This window comes from Amblyraja radiata, chromosome 23 (assembly GCF_010909765.2).
Source record: "Amblyraja radiata isolate CabotCenter1 chromosome 23, sAmbRad1.1.pri, whole genome shotgun sequence".
NCBI lineage: Eukaryota > Metazoa > Chordata > Chondrichthyes > Rajiformes > Rajidae > Amblyraja > Amblyraja radiata.
Window position 1 is genome coordinate 18,573,095 of NC_045978.1, and position 12,241 is coordinate 18,585,335.

General features: G+C 42.0%; 1 protein-coding gene across 1 annotated transcript; it reads left to right on the forward strand.

Annotated features, from left to right (window-relative positions):
- Nucleotides 1-2,694: 2,694 nt before the first annotated feature.
- neurl2 (neuralized E3 ubiquitin protein ligase 2) lies at nt 2,695-5,359 on the forward strand. The gene is made up of 2 exons (XM_033041647.1): nt 2,695-3,401; nt 4,109-5,359. The coding sequence occupies exons 1-2, from the start codon at nt 2,720-2,722 to the stop codon at nt 4,222-4,224; spliced, it is 798 nt and encodes a 265-aa protein (XP_032897538.1). The 5' UTR covers nt 2,695-2,719; the 3' UTR covers nt 4,225-5,359.
- The last annotated feature ends 6,882 nt before the right edge of the window (nt 5,360-12,241 follow it).

A 12,241-nucleotide genomic window follows, 5' to 3' on the forward strand; every position in this document is an offset into this window, starting at 1 on the left:
TTTTTCACGGTTTGTACAGCGCGTTCCGCCTCCCCATTGCTCTGAGGAAACTTGGGGCTGCTCGTGATGTGCACAAAGCCATACTCTGCTGCAAAGGCTTTAAAGTGGCTACCTGAGAACTGGGGCCCATTGTCACTTTTAAGAAATTCACAAATTCCATGACGAGAAAACATGGATTTCAGGTGCACCACCACATCTGTGGACCTTGTGGGTGACAGCAGCGCAACTTCCACATACCTTGAGAAATAATCTACTACTAGTAGATAAGTCTTGTCTTTCAGCGTGAACAGGTCAGCTCCCAAGGTTTGCCAAGGCCTGTCTGGCATCTCCGTTGGCATCAGCGGCTCTTTGACGTTCCTTCTCTCTTGGATGCAGGTTCTACATTTCAGCACCATGTCATTCAGCTGGCTGCTGAGTCCTGGCCACCATACCGTCTGTTTGGCCCGGCCCCTGCACTTTGTCACCCCCAGGTGTCCCTCATATAGTCTCTGCAGCACATCACCTTGTAAGGCTGATGGGATGATGAGCCTCGTGCCCCGCAGCAGCAGCCCATCGTGCACAGTCAGCACTGCTCTATCAGCCCAGTAATGTCTCAGCACTCCCTGCAGTTGGTTTTTGTCGGGCCAGCCGTCTGTGCAGTACTCCGTCAGTGCAGAGCATGTGCTGTCTGCCTGCAGGTGCTCACGTAGGCTGCTCAGATAATCTCCACTGACAGGAAAGTTGCTGATGACAGAGTCTACATAGATGTTGGTGTCCTCTAATAGGCTTGTGTCTGTGTGTGTTCTTGCGGCTCTCAGAGGAGCACGAGATAAGGTGTCGGCTGTCCACAGGCTTTTGCCAGGGACATGATCGACTGTATAGTTGTACCTCATGAGTCTCATCCTAAATCTTTGGACTCTTGGTGGGAGGTCATCCAAATCTTTCCCTCCCAGCAGACTCACCAACAGCTTATGGTCAGTTTCCAGCTCGAATGGTCTTCCCAGGATGAAACAGCTGAACCTTTCACATGCCCACGTTGCAGCCAATGCCTCCTTCTCTACTTGAGCATAGCGCTGCTCTGTTGGTGTCATTGACCTGGACGCATATGCCACAGGTGACCACATGGCATCGCTCTTCTGCAGCAGGACTGCCCCCAGGCCAAAGGAAGAGGCATCAGCAGAGATCTTTAGAGCACTGTTTGGGTTGTATAATGTGAGCACTGGTGTGGATGACAGCTCTGTTTTTAACTGATCAAAGGCGGCCTGCTGCTCTGTCCCCCAGTACCAGTGGTTCTTCTTAGACAGCAGGTCTCGTAGCACTTTGTCTTTTTCAGCCAGGTTAGGCAAGAAGCGGCCCAGCTAATTGACCATGCCCAGAAAACTCCTGAGTTCGCTGACATTTTTGGGTGCATCCATCTCTTGTACTGCTCTCGTCTTCTCTGGATCTGGCTTCACTCCATCTGCTGAAATCACATGACCCAGGAATCTGACTGTGTGGTGTGTGAGCTCACATTTGTCCATGTTGAGCGTAATGCCGGCCTTTTGTGCCTTCTCTAGCACCGCATGTAGCCGCAATCCACCGTTTCTCCTGGCAGTTGCACACGCTGATTGAATTTAGCTCTTTCGTAGATTACATTCTTTTTAGGCACAAAAAATGCATCAAAGCCCGCCTTGACATCCGTGTACATCTTCCTCTCATCTGCAGTTAGCGTTAGCCCCTTTAGCACATCTTCGGCTTCATCGCCCATGCAATACACTAACGTGTTCACCTGATTTTCTGCCGACGTCACGTTTAAGTTGCTTGCAAGCTGAAAGCGGTCGAATCTCCTGATCCAACGCTCCCATTCTTGAGGCTTGGTAAAATCGAATGGCTCTGGAGGTTGTATTGTGAACGTAGCAGTTGGTGTAGGTTGCGCCATATCTGCCGGCTCGTCTCCCATTTCCCGCCAAAACTATACAACTTCCTCTTTTTCTTCTCTTTTTTTTTTCGCTTACAAGTCTCCCATTTCTGACACCATGTCAAGTTTTTCTTATAATAAGGCTCGTACAACGACGTAATCGGAGTCTGTCTTTATTTAGCAACTCTGTACAGCAGCAGCAGGCTCGTGTGCATGCCCGGGCATTCCCTCACACCCCCCGGTAACCACGTCACATCCGGTTACGCCCACAGCGCCAACTTCAGGCCGGATGCCGTCACTGCATTCCTTACACTATTATTCCATAATACCACAGTGTAGATGGGACATTTTGGTTGGTGTGGGTAAGTTGGGCTGAAGGGCCTGTTTCCTCGCTGTATTATTCCATGTATCATTTTGTACAACTACATAAACATGAAACATTGGCAATGGTTCCACCCCCACCCCACACCCCCTCCCCACCACAAATACCGCACAACCAGCTGAGTTCTTCCAGCTGATTGCTTCTATCAACTATCAACAGTAATCTGGCTTTCGTATCAATAAACACTGATAACTTAATTATTTTGATTGATAGGTCAGACATTTTGGACGACTCTTCTAGGCAAGTAAAATTCCATACCCATACTATTTTCTGGGTGAAAAAAAAATTCTCATATCCTCCCTAATGGTTTAATTAGTTTTGGTGCTTTGAGAAGCAGAAGGATTCTGGGAAACTGGACAGCAAGTTTCAGCCAAAGGCTTCACCGTCAGTTTCCCCACCCAGCTGTCAGGGCATAAATTCCAGCCACAGTTAAAAATAGCAGAAGCAGTAAGGATCACAGAATGGCTGCAGTGTCAGATTTATATATGCGTTTCCATCAAATCCACGGAGCCAACGTGAGACTGGATGATTCCCAGACTCAGGCCACCAGGGCCGAGAGCTTTGGCAACGGAGTTTGTTTCAGTAAAGAACCTTTGGACCCTGGCAAGATTTTCCTTGTAGAAATTGAAGAGAAGGAGTTAGGCTGGTGCGGTAATGTAAGGATTGGTTTGACAGCACACGATCCAAGAAATCTGGAGACTGTTCCTGAGTACTCCCTCCCTGATCTGGTAAATTTGGGGAGCAGTTGGATTTTTGCAATAACCAGAAATCATAATAAGGTCACCACTGATGATCAACAGTCAAATCCTGCTCCAAAATCGCACTGTTCCATGGAGGCTTTTCTGCAAATTGGCAATCATAAGGTCCCCAAGGACAAACTGGTGGGACGGAGCAGACCAGGAAGGTACAGTCACATCTTGGATCAATTGTACAAGACCAATATTCTTCCTGCAACTGCCAGGGGGAGTAGAGTCGGGGTCTTGTATATCATTCGTGCTAATATGGGAGACTTGCACATTGTCATCAACGGCGAGGATATGGGTCCCTGCGCCAGAGGAATCCCCATAAATCAGCCCCTTTATGCTGTTGTGGATGTGTTCGCTTCCACTAAATCTGTAAGGATTATTCAAGTAGACTATGGTTGTAAGTATCACCAACTAATATCCATCATTAGGCTAATCTTTCAATTTGATTTGCTTTAGGAATAACGCTGTATTCATTTTCTTGAATGCCAGTGCATTGCATTTGTGGTTTGTACTTATGTCCTAGATTGCAAACTAGTATATTATGCCATCCTTGAAAATAGATTGTGTTTTGTTCTGAAAAAATATGAAGGAATCTCAGTATACGCATCAACAATTTTGCATTCAGAGTACATAAAGATAAAATTGCTTCAGTTTAATTAGAATATTTGTACAGATAGTCTTCATCGGCCACTCTGCTTCAATAAGAACAAATCTAGACTGTATTTTTTTAATTCAGTGTCGAAAATCTTGTCTATATTTCTTTGCGATGTGGTAAAAGTAGACAGATCCATATATCCATTAAAAAATCAAAATTTAGCCTGTAAATCTAAAACTTAACGTAACTATAGCATGATTTATGAAGTGTATATGATATACCAAATAACGTCATGAAGAAATCAAATATTGTGATGAAAGGTAATTTACAGCAGTGCCTTCCAACCAGGTCACTGCTTTGGATAGCCTACTGGACAAAAGCATGAAAATGATTCAAAGACAAATATGTGCGTGTTCATTGATAAATACAGATCAAATGCATGAACTTCAGTCAGTTTGAAGTATGAAATTTGTGATTAAAAAGATCACTTTTGATTTTTGTCCCTGCAGTTCCATCTCTACAGACTTTGTGCCGTCAGGTTGTACAGAAACACATAATGCACAGACTAGCTATTGACTGGCTAGAACTACCTGCACTGCTAAAGAATTATTGCAAATATGAATGAGGCAGTTATGTTGGGAAAAAGTTAGATCTTGTATCTTGAAGAACACAGTAAATCAAATGTTTTTATGCATATAATTGTGTGAGCATCTCTGCTACATTTTGGTCCCGTTCATGATTTGTTGCTAACTGTAAACCCAGGTTAGTTAAAACAGTGGAACATGAAACAGAAGTACTTTCAATTATTAGCCCGTTATGATTTTTTAAATGTGCAAGTCCTCATTTCCTGTGGTATATTCCATTTGATGTTCAAATAAACGCAATATTCCCTGTATCTTTAGTCTCTCTTTCTGACTCTTCTGTTTTTTTAAAATATAATATAACATATTGGATTTAAATGAACTAGTACATTGAATTATATCGGTGTATTTCTTTTTTTTACCTAATCTCTACATTATTTCCTGTTAGTTATTTGTGTTTCTTTGCCCACCTGTTTCAAGTTTAACAATATTTGTATTGACTATCGGAGACTTATTGACCCCTCCATCAGCTATAGGTCTCAGTAAATGATGACACTTTTATTCCTGCGACATTTTGTGATACCTTTAATCGTATTAATTACATAATTGTTAGTGGTGATGGCTCTCTGCATAACTCAGTACCAAAAATATGTAGAATGAACACATCTGCTTGCTTAACAAACTACATGCATGGCATAGAGGAAATGTAATGAATGTTCAATAGCTGATTTCTAGTGTGAGAAGACAGTGGTCGAAGGAATGATTAGGTTGACCAAGCTTGTATACACTAGGGTTTAGAAAAATGAGAGGGGATCTCATAGATACATATAAAAGTCCATAAGGGCTTGACCCAGTGGACATGAAATATGATATTCTGACCAGAGATGAGGAATTTCTTCACTTAGAGAGTAATGAACCTGTGAAATTTGCTACTACAGTAGGCAATGGAGGCCAAGTTGCTGAATGCATTTAAGAAAGGAGCAGTAGATTTGTAAACATAAGTCTTCTTGGGGTATGGGAAAGGAGCAGATGGCAAATCAGCCAATAATATTAAATGGCAGGGCAGGTTTGAATGCCAGATGCCCTACTCCTGCTCCTGTTTTCTATGTTTCTGTATTTAACTAGGTTGTAATGAGTTGAGAATTTAATGCTGAGATATTAAATTATACCGCCTAAAAATCATTCTGTTTTTTTTTTATAATGATAAAGCAGAATTATATGTCTTCCTAACATTGCTCAGGAAAACACGAAATTCATATGCAAGGTGCACAGAACAGCATGGTCATGATTCCATTTGTAACACAACACTGAAACTGAGGTTGCATGATTTCCTCTATTGATGCGTTGAAAGTTCTTACAATGTTCTTCTTCAACAGAACCCTCACGGTCAATATTCATCTGTTTACACACCAGTTCCAAGCTGGCTGATAAGACCAACGTGAGTTCTGTAAATTGTATCACGGGTGCTTGATAGGACAGCAATGTGGGAGTTTAGGAGGTGATGCACACTTTCCACCATTTTCGCTGGCCTTCTGTGTCCTTCCAATGAAGGGTCTCAATGTTCTCAGTGTCATTCAAATTGTTCCTCCTTTTTGTGCGATGATGGAGTCAATGATTACCATGAGTCTGGCAATACACATTTTCATGCGGATTGTGCAAACATCATTGACAATTCATCCATCCTCTTGCTTTAAACTCAAAGTGCCTCTTTTGGGAATTTAGTGTGAAGCGTGCTAACAATATCCACCGTGTGTGTTAGTCTGACAGAGAATGCAAACACTTGTTCATTTTTCCTGCAAAGAGATTGAGATGATTTTATTCAGACAGTCTTGATTGCACCTCTACAATGCTTTGTTCCAATGCTACAGGTAAGCAATGTCTCAGAAAAGTATAAATCAGTGGGGAGATTCCTAATGAGGAAAACATTTACACCCTACTTGGCTTTGCTCTTCACATTTAGAGAAAAATATTATATTATGTCAAAGTTTCAATTGAAAGTTATTTCACATATGAATAAGCTTTGCAGATGGTGCAACACTCTGTGAGATCCTTCATATAACAAAATTAAATTGAACCTATGAGAAATAAATCATTTCAAATATTCTAGTGTAACATAACGAGAATTTGTTTTATGTTCAACCACACAATTAGATTAATTTGATGGAGGTTACTTCCTATAGTGCAATTGAGGTTTGCAGATAACACCACACTCACATTAGATGCCTTTAAATAAGAGACTGCTTCATGCTTCAAACATTATCAGCTAAACTGTCTTAGAAACATTCGCCCCTTCGAGCCAGCATCGCCATTCAATATGATCATGGCTGATCATCTATAATCAGTACCCCGTTTCTGCTTTTTCCCCATATCCGTTGATTCTGTTAGCCCTATGAGCTAAATCTAACTCTCTCTTGAAAACATCCAGTGAATTGGCCTCCACTGCCTTCTGTGGCAGGGAATTCCACAGATTCACAACTCTCTGGGTGAAAAGGTTTGTCCCCATCTCAGTCCTAAATGGCCTACCCCTTATTCTTAAACTGTGACCCCTGGTTCTGGACTCCCCCAACATCGGGAACATTTTTCCTGTATCTAGACTGTCCAATCCTTGCAGAATTTTATATGTTTCTATAAGATCTCCTCTCATCCTTCTAAATTCCAGTGCATACAAGCCCAGGTGACCCATTCTTTCATCATATGTCAGTCCCGCCATCCTGGAATTAACCTGGTGAACCTACGCCGCACTCCCTCAATAGCAATAATCTCGTTCCTCAAATTAAGAGACCAAAATTGCACACAATACTCCAGGTGCGGTCTCAACAGGGCCCTGTATAGATGCAGTAGGACCTCCTTGCTCCTAAACTCAAATTCTCTCGCAATGAAGGCCAACATGCATTAGCTTTCTTCACTGCCTGCTGTGTCTTGCAATCAGATCAACCATTCTGTCTACTCCAGCATTGCTCTTCACAAAAAGAGCAATTGCTTACAATCTGTCACACATTATATAGATTCCGTTGGAGGAAATTACCTCGTATATTGTGAAATTCATTTTGTGGATGGTGAAGTACTTACTGTGGGGCGCCATTCAAGAAGATAGTTACTTTGTACTATAAAAGCTATAGATCAATTTCCCTCCTGGGATATCGTATTTATTGTACCGTATTAACTGAACAGAATTGTCTTGCAATTAGATAACCCATTCCATCTACTCCAGTAATGCTCATCGGAAAAATAGTTTACATTCAGCCATAAAATAGTTTAAATTGAAAAAAATGTATTTCATGCTTTGCGAATGAGCAGTGTCAACTCTGTGTGAGATGTCTTTAAAATAGATGACCAAAATATTTCTTAATTCTTCACGGTCTGAATGGAGACAAATGTGATTTGTAGTATCCCAAAAAAGAGATATTTAATCTCAAAGGCTATTCTTTATTCCCATGCTAATAATTTGAAGATAGTCCACATTAGTAAATTCTTTTGAATAATTCAAATACTAGTTATTAATATTGGATGTTTCCAAGTGACAGTAAATTTCCCTGTTTAACACCATTTTTTCTTCTCAAAAATGTATTTTTTTAATTTTGATGAACTACAACATAAACTTACATTTGCCTATGGGGCAATAAACTAAAAGCTTCCAAGTTGTTTCACAGATATATTATTTATTAATAAAGACAAATTGACACATAAGGAATTTTCAGTGTTTCTTCCATAGTAAAAAAATCTCATTTCCATTAACATGGTTTGTATTGCAAAGTGGGCAAAAATAGGAAGCGAATCGTGGCAAATAGGAATATTGTGAGGGGAGTGAAATTATATATGTTAATTTTTTAGTGAAGGAGCAGTAAGCAGTTTTTGAAAGATTCCGACATTGTCCACCTGATACTTCCTATCCATCTGAGCTCGCAGTTACAGCATTTGATTTTGCTCTGTTTTAATAATGTAATTGAAAGCAGCAAAATGAGGCATATTTCCAGAAGAATAACCCTCTTCTTCAACCAATTGTGTTAGATCGCTTACACCATCCAAACAAGGCATTTTCAGATGAGCATCTCAGAGGTAAGTGATCTCTGGTAGTGATCGGAGGTGACACTAAAGTGGATGATATTCTAGATAGTGAAGATGGTTGTCAAAAATTGCAGCAAGACTTGGATCAGTTGGGCAATTGGGCTGAGGAATGTTTCGATGAGATTTTATGCATTTTTAGACGACTAACGGCAGGACCTACACAGTGAATGGTAGGGATCTGGGGAGTGTTGTAGACAGAGGGATCTGGTGTGGGTATATAGCGCATTAAAAGTGGCACCACAGGTGGATAGGGTGGTCAAAATGGCTTTTGGCACATTGGCCTTCATCAGTCACAGTATAGAGTATAGAAGTTGGGTGGTCATGTTGCAGTTATATAAGACGTTGGTGAGTCCGTATTCAGAGTATTGTGTTCAAATCTGGGCGCTATGTTATAGGAAATATGTTGTCAAGCTGGAAAGGGTGCAGAGAAGATTAACGAGGATGTTGCCATGACTCAAGGGCCTGAGCTATAGGGAGAGGTTAAACCAACTAGGACTTTATTCCAAATATAATCACAAAATGCTGGAGTAACTCAGCGGGTCAGGCAGCATCTCTGGAGAGAAGGAATGGGTGACGTTTCGAGTCGAGACCCTTCTTCAGACTTAATTTCAATGCTAAGCAGGCCCGGACTCTATTCCTTGGAGCGCAGGAGGATAAGGGGTAATCTTATAATGGATGCACAAAATCATGTGAGGAATAGATGAGGTAGATGCACAGAGTTTCTTGCCCAGAGTAGGGGAATCAAGAATCGGAGGACGTAGGTTTAAGGTGAGCGGGGTAAGATTTAATGGGAACCTAAGGGATTACTTTTTCATACAGAGGGTGGTGGGTGTATGGAACTAGTTGCCCGAGAAGGTAGTTAAGGCAAGTAGTATTGCAAAGTTTAAGAAACATTTGGGCAGATGCATGGATAGGACAGGTTTCGATGGATATGGGCCAAATGCACGCAGGCGGGATTAGTGTAGATAGGTCATGTTGTTCGGTATGGGCAAGTTGGACCGAAGGGCCTGTTTCCACGTTGTATGTCACTGTAACTGTATGGCTATGACTCTATGATCCTTGACGTTTCATGCTCCGTCTGCGCTTAGAGCAACACAGCACGGAAGCAAGCCCGTTCCGCCCGTTGAGTCCATGTGGCCCTTCACGTTGACTGTGTGTTTAGCCCAATTATACGCAAATCACCCTTTATTCTGCCGTAATTAAACAACGGCCTAGATTTGGGGGAGTCTGCACTTGAACTCTAAACTTATGACCACTGAGGTAATGTGGGCCATCGGCCGAGGAGGACCCCGCCAGCTGAGGTTGAGGGCAGACACCAGCGTCGATGTCGAGGGCAAGGGCGCTGGAGGTCAAGGTCGGGCCGGCAGAGGATGCTGGAGGTCGGTGAGTCCGAGTGTGTGCCGGACGCACCGCTGACAACTAAGGAGGTCCCGGCATTTGGGGGGGGGCGTAGATGAGGTAGGGGGGGGGGGGGAGAACATAAGGGGACAATTGGGGACAAAATTGAATACTTTGCAACTTTCGGTCCCCTGTATCTGGCGACTCTTTGAATACTATGTATGCAAAACATCTCACTGTGACATATAACACGTGATAGTAAAGTGTCATTCATTCATTCATTCATTCGTAATGATAATAGCAAAGGAATAGAACACTGTTCGTCTGCAATTTAAGGGTAACATTCGCATCGTCCACTACATTATCAATGTAACAATTTCTCTCGCTATAGACAACATTAATTGATTTTAGGGTTTTTTAAACAGATGAACGAAATTGTAGCTTGTGATCACAACATATCCATGCAGTGGATTTGAATTTGATTCGTCTACTATCAATACTTGACTTCAGCGAGACCCGCTAAAGCACTTCGACGGCTGGTTAAACAGTTATAAGAAAGTAGCGTTGGTAAATTCTTGGGTTATCGCTTTCGTTTTAAGTCTGTTGTTCGGATTTCAAATAGTTTTTCCGTTTTTGATGCCTGCAAAGATATGTATAAGAATTTGAAACAAAAAGGAAAGTGAACATGACGCCTGGATTTTATTAAACAGCTTCAGGCATCGCCTGCCTCCTGGAAAGGGGTTTTAGTGAAATACCTTCCGTCTTTGCCACGTGTTGCTTCGCCATCCAACAGTTGGAAAATATCTCCAGAGTTTTCTTCTTTCTGTTCTGGTGCTTGTTTATTGAATTGTCCACCTCACCTCGCTCCTGAGCCTGTGGCCGGTTCTGCCCTGTCCTCTATTCTTTGGTGGCAACATCATTACATTGTGAGTTTGCGGCGCCGGGCAGATTCCTATTCCTGCAGTCGAAGTCGTGGCAGCAAGTCATCATTCTCTGGAGATTGGGTGACGGCTGTCGTTGACCGGAGGGCGGCAGAGGATTGGGGTTTCCCGACGGTAGCAAGGAGAAGTTCTCACAGGGGGCCTCCTGTGTTACAGCCTTTGGGTTCTTGGCGACGGGAGCAACACGCGGGCGGGGCATTTTTGCCTTGATTTTCAGAATCTTGTCATTGCAGATGCTGAAAGTCAATGCATCTGTGCCAACACCTGGAGGGAGATTAATTTCGTTCGAAAAACCGCGCAAACTTAAATTCATGGCGCCGTTAGCATCTTTGAATCTCTCCACGTGTTCTCCATAAACGGACATTCTGCCATCGGCGAACCTCACGGCTATCTCTTCGGGAGAAACCCCGCTCAGATTGACGGAGTATGAGAACTCGGGCGGTTCGGTGGCGGATTGCATGGGTCTCGCCTTTGTGTGTATTCGGGGCCGTCTCTGAAACCGGCGCGGTGGTTCCCACAAGCGCTTCCCCCTTCGTTCCTCGTGCCCCCGTCTCTTGGAGAGGCCGTGTCTCTGTCAGCCTTGCCCTTACGCCACAGCTTGCCGAGTATGAGATCACACATAACAGTGATGCAAACAAATGTAATCAAGTTGTCCCATTGTCCATTTAATGGTAACACAAAAGGAAGGTAGCACGGGCTCTTTATAAACGTAGTAAATTAAACTCATCCACTATTTCATTCCATTAAACTCCCAAGTTTAAACTTGATCATTAATAAAAGTTGATATGAGTGAAATGTTACCGGAGTTCAACTAACCGATTATGTTAGGGCTATTTAGTTATTTTTACTACTCGAATTGAATATTCTGCACTAAATTCACCGATTAACAATTTTGGACAAATGGAATGGACCGCACATTCAATTTCCAGCCTAAAATTTCAAAGGTCTTTCAGCACACACCGAATTACTTAGTAGGTAACTAGAAATGAGAAACAAAATAGCACATTTATAAAGGGGGAAAAAACGGTTCAATTTTCATCGTGCTTGGAAATGATATATTCTGTGTTTATGCCTTTCAATTGTATTATTCTTGTTGTCTGTGTTTATATCTTTCAATTTTATTATTGCTGTTTACTATTACTGTGACATCACATCTGTCTGATTGTCGCATCACACACACACACACACTTCAGTCATAAAAGTGACCACGGACAAAGTGGGATCATTCCTTTGTATGGATCAGGAAAGGAGTGAAGTGACCAAGTTTTGGTGGATCACATATAATTTCATCAGGTAAGATTGATTGATCCAGTTACTTATCATCAGTTCGTTGTGGATCGCGACTGTTCTATGAATCAGGTCATTAATAATTTGATGTACAACCATTGAACAAAAAGAGTATAAGAATAGGAGATGGAATACTTGAATTATTCCGCTCTACTAACAGTATAAAAATGACAGCGGCAATAACATGACATTTTGTATCCAGCATGTGGAATCTAGGAATCAGTTCATGGTGAATGTCTGGACTTGCCGCGGAGTGAAATAATTCCAAGTTACGAATGCTACTAGATACATTTCAAAATAACCAACATTGTTTATATGTGAGGCAATGACAATAGAAAGGTTGAGATTAATTTGTGCTCCACTTTGATTAATATATATGAAATCATTTGTACATTTTGGTTACTTCTTAAGAAAGGAAATTAAAGTAACG